General features: G+C 35.5%; 1 protein-coding gene across 5 annotated transcripts in view; it reads left to right on the top strand.

The window, feature by feature from the left end:
* The window catches only part of CASK (calcium/calmodulin dependent serine protein kinase), a 412,162-nt gene that overhangs the window by 256,559 nt on the left and 134,425 nt on the right, over nucleotides 1–21,178 (top strand). For all 5 annotated transcript variants that reach the window (XM_011380759.2, XM_011380758.2, XM_023523710.1 and 2 more), the window contains exons 6-8: nucleotides 3,000–3,102; nucleotides 8,496–8,671; nucleotides 13,376–13,498. In XM_011380759.2, coding sequence (XP_011379061.1) covers nucleotides 3,000–3,102; nucleotides 8,496–8,671; nucleotides 13,376–13,498 — 402 coding nt within the window. The remainder of the gene's footprint in view (nucleotides 1–2,999; nucleotides 3,103–8,495; nucleotides 8,672–13,375; nucleotides 13,499–21,178) is intronic.

Below are 21,178 nucleotides of genomic sequence, written 5' to 3'. Positions count from 1 at the left end.
TAGAACTAGGCAAGAGTGGCTAGCTAAAATCACTGAATGAAATTTGATGATGAACTTTCTAATGATGGATCAAGGCAGACAAAACTGATCAAAGTAGGACAAACAGACGTTATGTTCTTCCTGATGTGATAAAATAGGTATACCGCTTATGAAGTATTATAGCAAAAAAAATTAAAATTGAATGTGAATCTAATCAAGTTTCTAGATCTAACTATGAATTTACAGGAAATACAGGAAATTGAGGAACATATTAAATGGCATTATGTAGGTATATTTAGCCAAGTCCAGATCATAGGGGATTCCACAGGGAAAAGTACCTAGTATCCTAACAAATCAATGGCATGAACATTTTTTAAAAAGGTATGAGGGGGATATGTTAATAGAGTAAAAGAGACTCGAGTGATATAACTATCAAATACGATGTATGGACTTTAAATACCATTTCGAACTAACCAACTGTAAAAAGACATTTTTGAGACAGTCAAAGAAATTGGAATATGGATTTATATTAGATGATATTAAAGAATTGTCAATTTTATTGGATGTGATTATATTAGGTTTTTTTAAGTCATCTGTTAGAAATACTGAACTATTAACAAGTGAGATGATATGATTTATTTTGAAATACTTGAGCAAAAAAATAATAAATGGGGATAGGTGAAGCAAGAATGGCAGAATGGCAGTGATTGGTAAAGCTAGGTGATGGTCATATGGAAGTTTACTAATCTATTTTCTCCAATTATAAACATTAAAAAGTTTTCAAAAAAGAAACTTCCTTCCTTTACATTCTTTCCTAGCTACGTCCCATTTCTCTATTCCTAATACAGTAAAATTTTGAAAGATATCTGAATTTACTATCTCCATATCATCCTTCTCATTCTCTATCTATCGTGGAAAAAGCTGCTATAAATATTCATGCACAGGTTCTTGTGTGAATGTAAGTTTTTATTTTTCTGAGATAAATGCACAGGATTGTAATTGCTGGGTTGTTTGGTAGTTGCATCTTTAGTTTTTTAAAAAAATGCCAAACTCTTATCCAGAGTGGCCATACCTTTTTACTAGCAATGTATCAATGATCCAGTCTGCACACTCTCAGCAGCATTTTGTGGTGTCATTTTTAAAAATAAATCAATTTATTTAAACTAAACAAACAAACAAAAACCATTCTCATTCTCTCTTGAACTTGGTCCAATGGGGATTTTTTTGTCTCTGTTATACTACCAAAACCCCTCTTATCAAGATCACCAGTGACACCCAAATCGCCAAATCTAATAGTCAGTTCTCAGTTCTTATCTCAAATGACATCTCAGTAGCATTCCAGGACACAGACTCCTCTGATTTTCCTATTTCTTTTGCTAGATTATTCTCGTTTTCCTGACCTCAAATATTGGTGGTGTGAACCAAGTCTCAATCTTTCTACCTAAGCAATTTAATTCATTACTTTGACTGTAAATGCTGTCTGTATGCTGTAGATCCCAGATTTATACCTCTAATCCCAGCCTTCCCTCTTCCATTTTATAAGCTCTCACACTCAATTTATGTAAAACCAAATTCTTGATCCCTCTTACAGACTCCTCCCCCTGTGTTTCCAATTTCAGTAAATGGTATCTTCATTTTCACTCAGTTGCCCAGAACTAAAACCTAATTGTCATATTTGACTTATCTTTTTCTCTCATACGCCATATCCAGTAGCATTTCCTGTCAGCTTTACCTTCAGAATATATCCTGAATTTGACCACTTCTTACCATCTCTGCTTCTGTCACTCTGATCTAGTCCAAATTACAATTTTTCTTGCCCAAACAACTACAGAAGCCTCCTACCTGGTCTCCTTTCTTCTATTCTTGTTCCCTGGCAATCTGTTCTCCATGCAAGTGCTCCTTTCAGGACCTAAAACTTATCATAATGTTCCCCAGCTCAGAACTTTCCAGTGGTTTCCCATGTCACTCATCATAAAATCCGGAGTTCTGACCATGGCTTCAAGGCCTATCCTTTTCTAGGCTTGTTCACTTACTGTGCCCCACACCAGAATCATGCTAGGGCTATTGCTTTCATCTTCAGGTCCATTGTCATCAATCTCTGTTTGAACCAGCTTTCCTGATATCAGGCCCAACAAGGTCCCAGAAAGAGAGAGGTGCAGAAGACAATGTCCTACAAATAAACTCTCATTGTAACCACAAAGCATGTGAATTGTAGGGAGCTTTGGTCAAGCAGCTACTCTGGAGTGGGCAGGATATCTTTGCCCTGGACTAGAGGCCAACGGAGTCATCTCCTTTCCCTCTTCTCATTTCTCACCTCCCACTCCCACAGAGAGAAAGAGCAGTTTCAGAGAAAAGGTCTTCCCAGGGAGGGCAGTGAATTCCCTAGGAGCAAGGATCAATTGGAGTCATTAAATCTGACTTTTCTTACTAAGGGATGGAATACATAAAGAAAAGAAAGAAGATGGTGGGAGGGTAGGTAAAGAAAGGACCATCAGCATCCCTTAAAGGCCAAGATACAGTGTAGATAAAGTCAGAGATTTCAAGAACTATTTTGGCAAATATATGTTTGTCAAATATATTTTTCCTTAAACAAATGTAAACTGTCACTCAAAGGAAGAGAATATTGCATGAAAAGACAGAAATTGTATGTCTTTCTTGAACATGCATGCTTCCTGAGTAATTCTTCTTTTAATTTTTTTAAATTATAGTTGACATACGATATTATATTAGTTCCAGGTGTACAACATAGTGATTAGTATCTTGAGTAATTCTTAATACCGTACCCTAATCTTAGAAGCAAATAATACCTGAAAAATACTGAATAGAACAGGTAAGCTTTTGGAGAAGTTAGCCAGAGATAAGAATAGGACAAATAATTCAAGCATCCAAAATAATTTTAGATGTTTTTAATGTATTTTTATATTGTCATGTTACTGTTTTGTGTAGATTGAATTGTTCATATTCAATTAATCCTTATCTTTGGTTTTTTGGTTTGTCTGTCTGTCTCATTTTCTTTTCAGCCTCACTGTGTTCTACTGGCCTCAAAGGAAAACTCAGCACCTGTCAAGCTTGGAGGCTTTGGGGTAGCTATTCAATTAGGGGAGTCTGGACTTGTAGCTGGAGGTAAGAATACTTTTAAAAAAAATACATATCATTCAAAACCTGGTCACTTTCAGGCTGGTATAAAACTTTCAAACTAAATATTAGCCTACCTTCAGTGTTTTATACCCATACCCCATTCCACCCAACCCTACCCGACTCCCCAAAAGTGCCATCATATGGTTTTGAATTTAATAACTGTAGTCATAACTCGAATTTTAGTCCCTTAAGAATAGACTGTCTTTTTACTCTTTGTATCCCCAGCACTTAACAGAGAAGAGATTAAAACAGTGTTAGAAGATGATATTTGAGGCAAAGTGACTTTTAAAGTTGAGCTGAGCAAACGAAATCAAATCTAAAATGTGCGGATTAACCACTTTCAGGTTTACACCTATGGCTAATTTTTAATTTCATACTGTTTTCCTCTTTCCATTGGTCAGAGTCCTGCTCAAGCCATAAACTGTGTATTTGGAAGAGCAAGCAGATGTGAATGCAGGCTGATTTTATTATTAGCCATAGCAAAACATTAGAAAATTCCCATGCCAAAAAAACAAAGAAGAAAAGTTAAAATAGAAACTTTCTTCACCAGTGTACAGAGGTGCATGCTAATTACAGATTCAAGTATTTGGTTTTTTGTTTATTCCTTTGAATACACTCCAGCTCAGAATGCTGTCTTGATTTTAGTCCTGTTCCTCAGTTTTGCAAATTACTTAGTTGTCTGTTCTACAGATTATCAGTCTTTTACTCTTCGCTTTCTATTTTCTATCTCCAAATATTGCCAACCTTCGCAAAGAGGAAAAATATGAAAAATGTCAACAGAACCTTTTTAAACTTGTTGTCTTTCAAGAATGCTTATATTAAATTCAAATACCTGACAAATAATAAATATCAAAGTAATAATCTGTTACACAGGATATTTCATTTCATTTCATTCACTATTATTAAAACATCAAAGCAGTGTTAACACAGACCATCTTCTGAAAAATGAACCATGAGTCATAGTTGTATTCTTTAAATTGTTATTTCACCATATCGCCCTCGAAAATTAAATTGTATTTACATTTTCTTGTAGTTTTGCATTTTCTTGCAGCTAATCATTTCCAATAATATGAGAAACTGCAAGTTGAGTATAGTTTTAAAAACTGATTTTTTTCCTAATTCAAAACTTTTCATCTGTGATTAGAAAACTGACCAAAGGGTCAGGGAATAAAGCATGGTTTAATCATAGAATCATTGAATCTCAGGATTCAAAGGGGCCTTAACTTCTCCAGTCTTAGAACTAATGATTGAATTCCTTCATAAAATTCCCAGCAAAAGATTGAGCTTTAGTTTAATTCCTCAGATAGCAAAAAACTCACTATGTCCCAGGACAGTTCATTCCATGTTTGGAAAGGTCCTTAAACATTGAAACATTCATCCTTGCATTGAATAGAAGTCTATCTTCCTGTAACTTCCGCCCAGAAGTCCTCATTCAGATTTTTGTAGCCACTCTGAACAATTTTAATCCTTCCACGTGATAGCCATTCAGATGTTTGAAGACAGCTGTCATTTTCCCTGAAGTCTTGTCCAAGTTAACTTGTCTAGGTTAATTTAAGCATTCCTCATATGAACTGGTTCAGAATCTTTTCACTAGGCGTGAAGTATGGAGCCAGAACTGAACACAACTACAGGTACGGTCCAGCACACAGGAGCTTGGGGCTATCACTTCTATTGCTTTGGGTCTTAATTTCTACCAAGCTCCCCAAGTTGCATTAGCTTTTTAGACAACCACATAACACTGCTGGCTCATATTAATTTTGCAATCGACTACAAATCCTACGTTGTTTTTTTTTTTTAAACAAATGTTGCTCTGAAACTAACATTCAAATCTGGTATTGAACAGATCATTCCCGTGTTAAGACTATACAATTAAATAATTTCTGATGCTTACATTCCCAAGGTCGATGAAATAAAATGAAGTGAAACCAATTCATTTTATCTGTTATATACTGACCACATGTAATGACTTTGTTTCTTTATTGTACATCTTGATTGAAGGGAAAAACAGATTCATTAGATTTACCTTAACATTTTCTGCATGTTAACCTACCTATTTTCCAAAAGTCTATGAACCTTTCCCCTTAACTGCATATTTTTAAACCTGATTTTGAACCAACAATGGGTGAGCTATGCAAAATTTATTTTTCTTAGTATTTCTAGAATTAAAATACTTATTGATGGTCAAAATATTGTCATCTTTTAACTTTTCCTTACAGTCTTAAAATAACTACTTCGAGCATTACAATGACTTTAAAAATAATATATGTTGTTTTATGTTGTTTAAGGTACTTTTGAAATTTTTGCTAATATTTATCAGTTAATTTGCTAATATTTAACAGAAAGCTATTTTACTGTCAGTTGGAATCTTTGATCACTCAGTCCTCCAAATAGGAAGGAATTCTCTCTATATGTTCCATATAGTAAAAACCACTTACATATGTTTACACTTCCCCTACTGAAACTCAGCTATTTGGAAAATTCACTTATCCAAAGGATAACTAGGAACCTAGGAAATCATAATAGCAGCAAGACTTTTCTGCCACTGATAGTCTCTCAGGTGAGCTAAAGACACTCTCTCTGAGGCTGACATGCTCCCATTTTTCATGTTCCTTTATACCTTGTACCTGCTATTTCCCTTGGTTGGAATACCTTTTGTTATTTTATCTATCTAGTTAACTCCTACTGTTCTTGAAGCCTGAGCCAACAATCATCTCATCTTAAAAGCAGGCTGAACTTCGCCATCCTGAATTAGGTAACCTACTCCTTCTCTTCCATATTACCATAACTGAGTTACATTCTTCCATATAGCATTTGATATCAAAAACTAAGCTTTGCCAAGGTCCAGAGGGACTGTGGCTTATCCCTCTGTATGTCACAGCACCTACTATGGTGTCTAGGACCTAGCAGGTACTTAGAAATTGTTATTAAATGAAATATCCTGGTTTCTTGTTAGTTTCCAGTTAATAGCAGATCTTATGCAACAAATTATGAGGCTGAAGTAAACATAGCGAGAGAAAAAAAATGAAAGCCTAACAAAAAGTATGTTGATCAGATACCAAAACTGGGAAAGCACAGCAGCCTTTTAATAGTGAAGAAATAACCCTTGCATACTTCTGCAGTTCCTGGGAGTGTTTCCTGTTCTATAGCATAGTTCTTTAATTGATATCCACGATAATAATTCAATCCACAATAAGTAATCAAGAAAAGTTTAAATTGTGTGCAGCATCTTGTATAAAAGTAGTCAAGAAATTGTAGGAAGGTAGCCATCCAAAAGTATTAAAGTAAAAAGGTTTGGGTGTATAAAGATTCAAGTCCTATAGTACTGAATGTGTAACTATTTAAACAGAACAATTCCCTCCCTTGGGTTCTAGGTAATAAGGTTTTATGATATCATCAGAAAATAACATTTAAATATATATCTGATGTATGTCATATACATTGACATTTAATATTGGTAATTGGCTTCCTGTTCTTAGAATTTGTTATCAGTCATGAAAATCAAGTGACCACAAGAAGGAAAAGTTAAGAAATCACAGAGTTTGGGGAGATGAGTGTATGTTAAAGGTTAACTCTGGTCCTTTTACAGTCTGCCAATCTACACAAAATAAAAAAGATCATTCTTATACTTTCTACCATGGTCCTTCCTTATATCATCTTTGAGCAAATTCTTGAACCAAAAGACATGCATATTCCTCAAGGATAAACACTAATTCTCCACATCAAGGTAGTCTTCAATCCAGATAAATGGAGAGAACCTCCTTAGGATGGCTCGAGTTGGCCATGGTGGCTCTGACTAATCCCAAAGTGAGGCCCTCACTTTGAGTTGCTTGGCCCATTCTTGTGTGAGAAGTGGTAGAAGGTAAGTTTCAAAGCATAATGCCAACTGTTGGCAGGTACCCTGATCTCTTGTCCTGCTCTTCCCTATTCATGCCAGCTGTCGTCCATTGGAACACAGTGAATCTCCAACGGTCCCACCCTATCCAGGCTGTTAATGAAGTAGGAAGCTTAGGTGTCAGCGCTTCAGCTTCTTTATGTTACTTGAGGAAGCAAAATGGGGCAATACAGAAATAAAAATATTTCCTTCTAACCAGTAGTTTTCACTGATCTACTATACATTTTAAATGAAAATATTTTCACTTTCTGAACCCTGAACTTAATCTCTTCTATTATGAGGAAGAGAGGGGAACCATAATGATCCGAAGCAAGGGCACATCCCCAGTATACAAACTAAGAGCTGCTTTATCCATCTTCATCCCAGCTGAGCTTAGCAAGCACTAATAGGACTTTATGATACATTCTCTCTCTCTCTGGATTAGGGGATCTCTGACATTTTTTTTTAACTCTGAACCACAGCTCTGAGCTCTAGATGAAGTATTATGAAATATTCAAAGTAAAAGTGATCTTAGAGTCAGTATGATGAGAGAGAGGAGAAAAGGAAGAAAGGAGGGGGCTGGGCCTGCAAACAGCTAGAAGAGCTGCCAAGTCTGGGGGGCAGTGCCCCCTCCCACAATAATTTCCCTACAGGGTATAAGCCTTTCATTCTACAGTAGAAGAAAAGACTCCCTTTGAGATATGGGATACTGAATTAAAAATGGTTACTAGTATGCAAATAACTTATCAGATTCTTTCTTGAAAGCTAGCTTTGAGAGGAAAAAAAGAAAAATCTTTAAAGAAGATGGAAGTCAAAAAAGATTGAATGGGAGGAGCGCTATGACTTTGCTTTATGTCATATACTTGCTCTCATTCTCTTCCAATGTTAACATCAGGAGGAAGCTTTAAAATCCTATTATAACAAAATATTAATCGTTGTTAATTGCTAGTCAAGTCAGCTGATCAAATTCACATTCCAAATAAAAGTTCTCATTAGGTTTAATTTGAGAATTTCCATTTGGCAGTCAAACGTAATCTTTTTCTCCACAGAGTTTTTTTCTCACTCCTGCCCCACCCATCCCCTTCCTGCCCCTGTCCAGGGCAGGCCCTCCCAGTTCTTTCCTGGGCAGCTACAGACTCTGCCTGCTGACTTTTACCTGCCTCTGCTCTATATTTTTAGTGATTTTTAAACATGTGAAAATTAGAAAATTTAAACAACTTCTTCATGAAGCAAGAAATTGGTAAACACCATGTATCCTGCTGAATTCAATAGAAAGTACCAGTTTTAGAAGACAAATTACCTATCCTGGGCTCTATTTTCAAGAGGTGATTAGATAGATAATTTATTGCAAACTTAATTTTATGGAGGAGGGGAAAGGTGGTAAAAGAATATTTATATTGTTAAACTTTTCATTCAGACTGTTATTGTTCTTTTATTTTGTCTTCAAATGGGAGGAAAAGCCCATTTTATGTTAACATTTTTTTCCTTGATGTTGTTTTACATGTAGGACGTGTTGGAACACCTCATTTTATGGCTCCAGAAGTTGTCAAAAGAGAGCCTTATGGAAAACCTGTAGATGTCTGGGGTTGTGGCGTGATCCTTTTTATCCTGCTAAGTGGTTGTTTGCCTTTTTATGGAACCAAGGAAAGATTGTTTGAAGGCATTATTAAAGGGAAATATAAGGTAACATATTATGAATGTTTTTACTTTTTCCATTGAGATTAAATTATTCAGAAAAATGTTATTTGAAAGGTCTGTCTTTGGATTGCTTATTGATTATCACATAGTTACCAAGTCAGAGAAAAGTTCTTTGCTTACATCATTGGCCTTGGTAGGCAGCATAAGCCTTAAGTAATTTGGAGTTGCTCTCAGCTAAACTATCATCTAGCGGGGAGAGAGGGGACTGGCTTTAAAGAAACCATTGACTTGCCCCTCCCTCCCTTCTTTCCCCTGTGCTGCAGCTAAAGTTATCCTCTGTGTTCAGGCTAGAAAACAGGGACCCTAATACTCTTTGATATGGTGTAAAAACCAGAGACCACACCGATGTGCCCCCTTCCCCTCACATGCAAGATGACAGTTTGAGTCCTAGGCCCTCAGATTCACAAACCATACTACAAATCAATATATTCTTATAATATATTCTTGTAAAACTGCTTGTTTAGCTAGGCAAAAGTGCCCTACTGATTTCAAACAAAATTCTAGTTCAGGGAAAGAATTTGGAATGATCCTTAGCATTTATTGTGATAGAATTTGACCTTTAATTTTTACCCTGAGTAAGGTGTTCATGGCAAACCTGAGCCCAGATTTAAAAGCATCCATTAGCCGTCTGGTGACCAATCTCATTTATTCAAGCTAAGCTGGAAAATGAACTTTGGCCTTTTTTTTGCATAAATTGAGAAAACTGCTTGATTTTTAAAGCTTTTTGCTTAATTTGTAAAGTTAAAATGGAAATTGCATTCAGGTAATTTTAGTAATTCTTCATCTTTATTTTATATTTAATGCCCATCGGCCTTTATTTGGTTTGTTCTATCACACATATGATTGCATTTTATGTGGTCAGCCCCCACAGCTAAATTATTTTGCCATTTACATTCCAGGATAGCCTGAAATGCCAGTATCACAACTGTAGCCCACAATATAATTTAGAGCCATCTTAGTGTAACTAAAACATTCATATTTTTCTTTGGCTAATGTGGATTGGAAACCACGTGTACTATTCACAGATTTCTGATTAGTAAATTATTACTTTAATTATTCAAAAAAATAAAAAGTCATTACTGATATTGTGAATCGCTTTACCAAAAAGACCTAAGGAATTCTTGGAAATCAATATCCTTAAGGTTGACCTCACTACCCTAGTTCTTCTTAGACTTTTTCGCCCTGTACCACCACATATGGATGATGGAATAGGATGCTGTACATGGGAATATAGGGGACTGAGTATCAGATCAAGGCAGCTTATGTTGGGAAAGTTCTTTTTCCTCCCATCATTACTAAAACCTGTACTTTCTACTCTACAGAATCACTGTTTCATTTTCAGTCTTGCTCAGCAACATAAAACCAAACACCCGGGTTTATAGAACACTAGACTCTAAAACTGTGAGGCCCCTAAAGTTTTCTTTTCAATTCCTCAGTAATTTTAGAGTTTTATATGGGCTTTAGAAAAGGTAAAGAAAAAGGGAAGAAAAAGAAAAGAAAAGAAAGATAAAGTAGTTTGAGTTGCAGCCTTATTCTTTTAAGCCGCCTTATTCTTTTAAGCCGCAACTGAAGCTTATGGAGGTAAGAAGGTAAAACTGTTTTATACTTTTTTTTTTTTTGGCCTTTGTACCATCAGCTTATAAAGACATACGAGTTTGTCTTTTATTTTATTTGGATTCAAATATATGCCAAAACTCTATTAACAGAGAAAGATGTTTTAAGTACAGGTTTTTCTGCTTCTCTTAGAGTCAGTTGGCCACTGGGGAATAAAAGCAATTCTTTCAAGGTAACTCAGTGACTCGGGAAACTGCTTGTTTGTAATCATCCCCCTCCAATCCCTAGAAATTGTGAGGGACTATCAGAAATGCATGGCAGCCATGGCTTTCTGGTTGAATTTTGCCAAGTGAAATCACAAATACTAACATATGAAAATAAACACAATTAGTAACATGTCAGTAAAATAATAATACTAGCAATAATGATAGCTAACTCATACATAGCACTTTGTACCAGGAATAGTTCTAAGCACTTATATTAACTCATTTTATCCTCACAGTGACTTATGACATAGGTACCATATAATAAAATCTCCCATCTGCCTTTTTGAATTTTAAGCATTTACTAATAATGGAATTCTTCCTTTGTGTTTATTCAGTTGCTAACTTCCTTGTTTCCAAGACAATGTGCTTCATTCCAACAGCTTCTGGTATTTCATTTTGTCTATATTTAAAGCATTGAATAGTTATTTTTGTTTCTTTGTAAGAAACTTGGACCGTTCACGTGTGTCCAAAAACTGAATTAATGTAAAATTCCCTATTCTTAAGATTATAGTAAGTCAGATGTATGGTGGCAGCTCTATCATAATTTCTATACTCAGATGTTAGAAGCTTTGAGGTTAATAACTTATTTATTTACTCTTTTACTTGGCTAACCTCACCTCTTGCTCATATTCATGGCTCTTACAAAAGCCTCAGGTTTGTAGCAGCTCAGTCTGAAGTATAGATCCATCTCTACCATCAATGATGAGCCTGGTATATCTTCTTTTTAAAAAAAAATATACTGTGTTATGATTCTGTTAGCATTTATTTTTACTTTTTTTATTATTGAAAATTTCAAACAAACAAAAACAGTAGAGACAGCAGTATAATGAAATTCCGGCTTCAGTACTTATCAACATACCCGCCATCTTGCTTTATCCATATTCCACATACTAGATTATTTTCAAGCAGATCTCCAAAATATTTCATCACCCTGGTGGTTCTTAACAGAAGAACTATTAACGAAATCCTTGATCCCTGTGGGTGTTTTCAAGAAAATTTTGATGACGTCTTTTAAATGTAGTACATTTAAATTGTCATAGTTTATAGATGACTACTGGTCTTAAGTGATTTTAATTTAACTTTATTCTCATTTGCTAGCTTACTTGAGTTTATCTTTTGAAGTAGATGTGAGAGAATGCTGTTCAACTGGAGTATGTACTAACATTTAATTTCAATTAACTTTTTTATAAAGAACAGAAATATATTTTCCAAAGTATATAAAAGATACAGTATCATCTTATATCATTGTTATAGGTAGCCAGATGGTATCTACATAGCTGAAGTCTGAGTTACCTGACTTTTGTATTTAAATAAGTAACTGTTTTATAGCCTTGTTTTGTTCCTTCTTCTACACTCAACCTCCCAAATTAATTTTAGCTACTCTTCTCAGCCAAAGGAAGAGAAAACTCTAGTTTGAGTTCCCTCATAAAAAGGACAGAGGAGTATACTTCTCAACCTCTACTCGCTTCAGAAACCCTACCACCACTGTCAGAGGATTTTTCAACCCCTTTTCTGAGGACCAATCATTCAGACTTTAAAGAGTACGTCAGCTCTAGAGTGGGGAAGAGGGAACAAGGCTGTCTAAGCCCGCCCCCCCCCCGCCTCTAATCACTCACCTCCTTATTTCAAACTGGGCCATTGATCACAATTTCAGTCAGACGACAATATTTCAACAGTTTCATGGCATTTATTTTAATGGGCTTTGACAAACAGAAGGGACAATTGTGTAGAATTCTGCCTATTAGAAAAAGAAAATGGAGCACCTTCTGATTTTAAGAGCTATCCCTAACATGGAGACTTTTTCCACTCCCCATCTACAAGTACAAAGCCTCACATTAGCCAGAATGAAGTCTCTAATGCTAACCCTTGGCCAAATTGTAATGATTCATATGTACTGTGATGCAAGTTGTGATTTCATTTGGCTTTAAATTGTTGTGGACTTCATTCTTCATCTTCCTCCCTTAGAAGGTGACAAGTTTCTGCTGATTAAAGTAATGGCATTGCTTAAAACTCCTAGCACCAGGATGCTTGCTTAAACTCACCAATCAGTCGGCTTCCTAATATTAAATAGGGAATGAGACCCTACTCCACCTCCATCTTTCTGTCCCCACTTGCCTTCCCAACCCCAAGCCCAAAGCATTCCTTTGCATTTCTTTTTTTCTGATTCCTGGTCTCAGACTTACCCCTTTTCCCAGGAGCCTTCTAGTTCTTTTTTCTCATAACCTTTCTTATAAGTCCTTTATCTTTTGAACAACCCATAATTTTTTCTGTTTGACTTTAGTCAATTTATCTTGTAGCTTAATTGTCTCTAAAAGAGGGATAAAAGTAACTAAACTAAAAGCAATATATAAGCGATTTGGTTACTTTGTAGTAGAACTTATGATAATAGTATATTTTTCCTAAATACTGAAACTGATATACAGTGACCAAAATATTTTATTAATAACTTTGCATAGCTTCACAATTACTGTTAATCCCAAATTTTAAAACAAAAATATTAAAAATATTTCTTTAAAATTTTTAATCTTTAAATTTTCTTTTAGTCCTTTCTAAGTCAAACTACTCTCTAGTCTCTTTAGCTAAGGTAGAAACAGGAATCGTGAACATTCTACTTTTCAATTATTAAAAATATAACTTATGTAACAACAAGAATATTTACTGATGCAAACATCTCATATAATGAGCAACAACAAAAAAATTACATTTGTCCTCTTCTTCCTTAGAAAATGAACCTTTAGAATCAGATTTCTGTTCTTTGCTCTGAGAATTTCATTGATACTGAAACAGTATTAAATAACAATATTAAATAACAATGAATGTTAACTTATCACTGAAAATAACTATGTCATTTTCCTATCCTCCTCTTCAGATGAATCCAAGGCAGTGGAGCCATATCTCTGAAAGTGCCAAAGACCTAGTGCGTCGCATGCTGATGCTGGATCCAGCTGAAAGGATCACTGTTTATGAAGCGCTGAATCACCCTTGGCTTAAGGTACATGAGCTCATAGGTAGCCTCCTACACTTTGTTTGAACACTTCAGTGACCAGAATGTATTGCTCTCTGAGGAGGCCCTTTCCACATTATCATTTTTCTGGGCATTTTTCATTACAGTTTTGTTCATCCAGTTGACTCTTTCTGCACATCCTCTGGAAATATATCTGAGTTGAGGGTATACCATTTGAGTGACATTCTATGAGACAGAGGGTGCAAAAGTGGATTGAGACAGAATATGTCAGGGAGGAAGGCCCGTTTGTTCTCTACCAACACATGTGCCAAAGATGTTCAACGTGAATAATTGAAATAGTACTGTGTTACAATAAATTATCTTTATTTGGGGTGTGACCATGTGCTTTAAAGCATTCTTATTTCACAGATACAGATATGGATTTATTGTCTTAGGAAAAAGGCAGATTTTTAAAAATTATTTTTATATTCTATCTTGCCGGTGAGTATTAAGGAAAATCACAAGTTGGGACTTCAATTAAACAGTATTGTTTGATGGCAACATTATGCAGTTCAATAATTTCAGGAAATTCCCACTTTACAGATGAGAAAACTAAGTCTCTGAAAGGTTAAGAATCTTGCCACAAGTCACAGAAGTTGGCAATGGTGAAACCATGGTTTTAATTCTGCCTATACATGAGATCCTGCCCCTTTCACTTACTTAAGGATATCACTCCAGCTGTTTTCTCCTTTCGTGCATGATCAGTTTCCTATCTCTGTTGGATCTAAGATAATACGCTTTGTTTTTATTATACACACACACACACACACACACACACACACATCTCCTGACCCTACAACTCTCTCCAGCTTCTATCACTGTTTTCTGCTCCCCTTGATAGCAAAAGTCTTATAGAGTTGTCTGTACTCACTTTCTCCAGTTTCTCCCATCCCTTCTTCTTAAAACACTCTAATGGATTACAATCCTACCAACTCCACTGACATTAGTCAAGTCACTAATGACCTTCACACTACTCAAGTCCAGTAGTCAAATCTCAGGTCTTTTCTCTCTTGGCATCTCAACAACAGTAGACATTTATCCTCCTGAAACACTGTCTTCTCTTGGCTTCAGGACACCTCACTCCCCTAGTTTCCCTGCTGCCTCCGTGCCTGCTCCTTCTCAGATCGTGCTGATTCTTCCTCATCTTACCCACCTCTTCACATTGCAGTGCCATAGGCCTCCATTCTTACTCCTCTTTTTCTCTACACTCAGGCCCTTGGAGACCTCATCTAGTTTTAATGGCTTTAAATGCTGTCTATACACCAATGACTCCTGAATTTATACCTTCAGGCCAGGCCTCTTCCTGATATAGTTGTTCTTAATCTAATATATAGTTTTGCTCCTTCATACCTCTCTGATTTCACCCTTACTGTCCTCTTCTCTCACTCCGTTCCCCTCATATTGGCCTCCTTGCTGTTCCTCTGGCAGTAGGCACATTCTTGCCTCAGCACTCCTGTGTTAGTCAAGCCCTTTCCCTAGAACACTCTTCCTCCAGATATCGTCACAGCTTCTTCCCTCACCATCTTCAGATATTTGCTTAAATATGAACTTCTTAGTAAGCTCTTTCCTGAGCACCCAATTTAAAATTTGAGAGAAAGAATGACCCTCTTCCACCAGTATTCCCTGTCCCCCTCCCCTGCCTTAGTTTTCTGTATAGCATTTGTCACCATAAGGCAGACTTATATTTTACTTATTTGTTGTCATATTTATCCCCATAAAATATAAGCTGCATAAGGATGGGGATTTGAGGCTGTTGATTCATTTCTGTCTAGCACCCTAGAAAGTATCGAGTATGTAGTAGGTGCTCAATAAATATTTTTGAGCATGTATTAATGCTTTACTACATGATGTATCAATCATGTATTAATAATTTAATACATGAATGAATGGATGTTCATTATATTATATCTTGCTACATCCCAAGAGATTATGCAAAATAATAAAATATATTAAAACATAGATTAATAATGTATCTTAGTAGCATTGACATGAATAATAATATTACAGAACAATTTTGACACGCCAATGGATCTTGTTATCCTTAAGAATATTACTTCTCAAACCCTCTGATACTCAGTTTTAGGTACTGTTGACTTGAGATATCCAGTTCTAGTTATTCTTGATTTCTCCCAGAAAAGAGTAGGTACCGTTCTTAGATACTTTCTTAGTACAGGCATACCTTGTTTTATGGCTCTTTGCCTTATTGTACTTCACAGATACTGCATTTTTTTTAGAAATTGAAGGTCAGACCTTCCACCAGCAAAAAGATTATGACTTGCTAAAAGCTCAGATGATGGTTAGCATTTTTTTAGCAATGAAGTATTTTTAATTAGGGTATATACATTGGTTTTTTTTACACATAATGCTGTTATTGCACACTTAATAGACTACTACAGTATAGTGTAAATATAACTTTTATATCCACCAGGAAGCCAAAAAATTCATGTGACTTGCTTTATTCTGGTGGTCTGAAACCGAACCCACAATATCTCTGAGGTATACCTATATTTCCTTCTCCCAGAAATGAACAGTGTAAGGGATATTCCTATTTCTCCTTTGCCTTCCTCATTTCTCCATAATGGGGATCTTTTGTCCATTAAAAGCTAATTTAAATGCCAAATAATAATGACAGTCGTATTAGTTATTGTTAAGATCATTTAGAAAATTTGGCTTTCGTTATCATGCTTATCTTGGCTAATAACATATTTATTTTTGGAAACTCTTGTCCCTGTGATGATTATAGTTCTCGTTCTCAGTAATCTGAAATCAATACATAATATAGATTTCTGGCACCAGAATAACTTAAATGAAAAAGGTCCAGAAGGCTGTTTGAGCTCAGTGTCATGCACCATGTTTGAACTACAATTTACCTTCATTGCTTATGCATCATCTGAAGATGGAAGAATTCGATGAGAATGTTATATAGCTGATGAGAACAGACTTGCTATATTTAAATACTTGTCCATATATATTTGTAAATCATTGCTCTGGATGTGGTGGTATTAATTTAGTAATGGTTAAAATTTAAGCTCTGGTTTAGATATGAAAAACTCCTGAATAACTGCAAAGTGAAGAAATATGATGAAAATCCTTATGATGAAAATTCTTGTAATGAAGAGTGCCCAAAGTCATAATACCATTGCTTTGCGTCCAAAAAAAAACCCTACAAAAAAACAAGAATTATTTCTTTGGTGAAAAAAAAAAATGATGTCCTATTCAGTCATTTCATATCAAAAAAGAATTTGAGTAATTAGACCAAGTAATATGTGAATGTCTTATGATTGTTAAATCATACCTGTGTTAATGTCCTTATCTGTTTAAATTGGTGATGCCTATTGTGAGTATTCATTCCAAGAAAAGTAAGACCAACTAAAATTTTACTTTCCTCATAGATAATTGAGCTCTGTTTATACCTTTCTAGTCTTAATATGTAGACCCTAAAGTATATTACTGTACTAAAACACAAAAAGGGTATTTCTGTCAGGCTAATCAGTTTGAACTTTGGAAAAATTAATCAACAAACCAATTAAATGTGTATTCAGCAGCTACTGCATACAGGGACAATGAATCAAGTACTTCATTAAAGTGCAAGGCACATGCTATAGAAATTTTTCTAAAGTTATATGACATTACTATTACGTTCAGGTAGGACTAGTTAGTCCAGAAAAATTTGTTTTTATTCTTTTGTCTCATTTATATTGCCTTAGGGTTCTGTTATTGTTTACTTACTTTCTGGTAAGAGATACCTTAATAAACTTTTTTTTTTAATCTCATGATTTTATCTGCTTAGAAAATATCAGAAATCATAATTTAGGCATAATTTTACAAACAAACATTTTTTGACTGTGTCCTTCTCTCTCTCTCCACTTAACTTTAGTGAATGGTGAGCAGAAAAGGTGTTCAATAGAAATAGAGTTCACGGTCTGCTATGTACTAAACTTCCCAATCTATGAGAGAAAGGCATAGTCGAGCTGTGAAATGGATTTTCAAATGATACTAATGTAACAAAAACACAGAAAGATAACCTCAAAGAGCCATACATGAGAAGCACCACACAAGAATACAGAAGTACCAGCTCAGGAAGACTAATGAGGAATATGCGAGATCACTGTAGACTGGAGCTGCAGGGAAGGCTGCGCGTGTTAGTGGGACTGAAACAGTGGGGGGGGGGAGCGGCTACCCTCCACATCGGAAGTACAGGGGAGCACAGGCAAAGCATTAGAAAATGTCCAGGGCATGTGGGGGTGGCGACAGAAAGTAAACTAGTATAATACAGTATTCCCCAGGTATTTAGAGGGATACGTTCCAAGACCCCCAGTGGATGCCTAAAACAGCAGATAGTACCAAATCCTAGATATACTATGTTTTTACTTATACATACATACCTATACTAAAGTTTAATTTGTAAATTAAGCACAGTAAGAGATTAAAAACAATAACTAATAATAAAATAGAACAGTTTATCTGATAACCAAGACAGCTACTAATTGATTAATTAGCAGGGAGCCATATACAGGTGTGGATGCCCTGAACAAAGGGATGATTCACATCCGGATGGAACAGAGTGGGACAATATGAGATTTCATCACACTACTCAGAACGGCGCACAATTTAAAATGTATAAATTGATTATTTCTGGAATTTTTCATTTAATATTTTCAGACTATGGTTGACTGTGGATAACTGAAACCATGGAAAGTGGAACTGTGGATAAGGGAGACTACTGTATAAACATTCAGTTCTTTGAAGGATTGTATCAGTAGTAGACTGGAAATTTTGGTTTGAGGGAAGAATGCCAAATTAAGTTCCTAGAATGCCAAATTAAGTTCTTTGGATATCAGAATGTAGAGAGGAAAAAGTTACTGCAAGGTTTTGAACAATGATAGCGTGCAAGCAGCATGTTCATTTAATTCCTTTGTACACTGTGTGCAGATGGGTTGCCTGTCGGATGCAAGCCGTAGAGGCAAAGAAATCCTATAGAAGCTATGGCTGTCCAGTCAGGTGACAGGGGCCTGACCAGGGAGTAAAAGTGGGAGTGGAAAAGAAATACCCAGACCAAGAGTTTTTAAGGAAGGAAAAATTGCCTTGATGGGGCTCAGTGAGTGATTCAAGGTAGTTAGAATTAGGAAACCCATAAAAGGTTAAACATGTAGAGTGGAAGATATGTGTTTTAAACTTTTTATTTTGAAATAATTAGACTCACATAGAAGTGGCAAAACTAGTACAGAGTTCCTGTGTACTCTTCACCACTCTTCCCCCCAATGATAACATATAACCATAACAATTATCAAAACCAGGAAGTCAACATTGGAGCAGTACTATTAACCACAGGCCTTATTTGAATTTTACCAGTTTTTACATGTATTTTGTGTGTGTATATAGTTCTGTGAAATTTTATCAGATGTACAGAATTGAATAACCACCACTATAATCCAGATATAGAACTGTTCTGTCACCCATCATGCTACTCCTTAATAATCATATCTTCCTTCCAACCCTAACCCCTACTAACTACCAATCCATTGTTCATCACTATATTTTTTATCCTTTTGAGAGTGTAATATAAATGGAATTATATAGCATATAACTTTAGTAAAAACACTTCTCTGTGTTTCTCCTTTACTCTCATACTATTACCACACTCGCAACACTTCTGATACCAAATGTGTGGGTTTTTTCACACACCAAGCAATTCTTTAGACTTCAGCAGGATATCCTACATTTCAGTTCAATTCTGACACTACCTGGAGTTAATGCAGACTCCACAGATTAAGGGCTCAGTCCCATGAGACTACCACCTACTTCAGATGCCATTGGCAAGTAGTAGGTCCCCAGGTTACTCACTACTTTTATCCAACTTGGCTATGAATTGGAGATTTCCATGACCCCCCTTTCCTTGGATTTGATGATTTGTTAGAACAGCTCACAGAACTGAGGGAAACACTTTATGTTAATTAAAGATCACTAAGCATAACATAATTAAAATTTATAATCCATAATCGTAACAGCAAACTATTAAAAGATTCCATTGCTCGGTCTGAAATAGTAATTTTATCCTTTTCTCTGTTAGTTAATTATTTGATAAATTCTTATATCTTCTGTATGGGTGAACCTGTTTTGGCTCAGTGCAGGGAAAGGAGGTTAAGTCCCTAAAGATAATGAAATCATTTCTAAGATGTTTAGCATATAGAATCCAGCAGAGATGAAACTTGTAGTCATTTTGACATTGTGTTGTATGTGACCTCAAGAAAAATATAATTTTGCTCTCCAGTGGACTTCTTGTTACTTTTAATCACTAATATAGAAAATAAATGTTGAAGTGTTTGTGTTCATTTCTCAGGAGTTTTCACTGATAATGTGAAATTTTGACAAGGCTAACTGTAAATTCTACATTTACATTCAAAAATAAATTTGTAAGTACATGATACCAAAACAATGATTTTAGAAGTGGCTCATATCTGAACAAGAATTTTAGTTACAAAATAATAAGAGTATCACCTTGAACTTAATTTACAAATAGTATAGAATATAGGTTGAGGAAAGTAAGAGGCCCACTTTACTCTAATTAATCTTCATTTAGTATAATTCATCTCGTTTTCCTCAACTATATAGTAGGATAAAAATGATGTGTGTCTCACAGGATTGTTGTGAGGAACAAGTAATATAAGCACATAAAGCACTGCAACAGTGCCTGGCATATAATGAGCCCTCAGTAAATACTAGCTGTGATGATGATAATTACATCCAGTTTGAACCATAACTTTTGAGACAACTAATGTGTAGCATTATTCTACTATCTTGTATAGTTGTTTTAAAGAATAAATGGAATAATGCCTGTGAAAATCCTAAATTCAGTGCCTGGTGCACAGTTAAGTGCTAACTTAATACATAATACCTTCTAAATGTTTATGACCCCTCAAAAATTTTTTCCCAGCACAGACTTCTCTCCTGAACTTCACGCATATTTGTCCAAGTACCTATTTGAGTCTCCACTTGAACTTTAGGTATATCTCAAGTATAACATTTCTAAAACTAAAGTCCTGATCTCTTCCCCATCTTACCGTCTTCCCCCTAAAAACCTATTCTGTCTGCAGTCTTCCCCATCTCAATTGGTGTCAGACTTCCAGTTGTGCTCACACTGAAAACCTTGACTCCTCTCTTTCTCTCACACCCTCCATCCAGTCTGTCAGGGAATCCTGTTCTCTCTACCTTCAGAATATATTCAGTCATAGGAACTTCTGTTCTTGGAAAGACACTGTAAGAGAATGAAAAGACAAGCCACAAACCGGGGGGGTAAATATTTGCAAATTATATACCTAATAAAGGACTTATGTCCAGAATATATAAAAAATTTTTAAAACTAAGAAAACATACAACCCAATTCAAAAAAGTGAGAAGATTTCAACAGACAGTTCAACAAAGAAGATAAATGGATGGCAAATAAGCTCACAAACAGTTGCTCAACACCCTTAGTCATTAGGGAAATACAGGTTAATGCCACAATGAGACATCTATACACACATGTATCAGAATGGCTAAAATCAAAAAGACTAATCACACCAAGTATTGGTGAGGATGTAGAATAACTGGAACTGATACACTGATATGGAGATGTAAAATGGTACAACCACATTAGAAAACAATTTAGTGGTTTCTTAAAAAGTTAAA

This window comes from Pteropus vampyrus, unplaced genomic scaffold (assembly GCF_000151845.1).
Source record: "Pteropus vampyrus isolate Shadow unplaced genomic scaffold, Pvam_2.0 Scaffold404, whole genome shotgun sequence".
Classification (NCBI taxonomy): Eukaryota; Metazoa; Chordata; class Mammalia; order Chiroptera; family Pteropodidae; genus Pteropus; species Pteropus vampyrus.
Note: the sequence above shows the minus strand (reverse complement) of the source record. Positions and strands in the feature narration are given on the sequence as shown.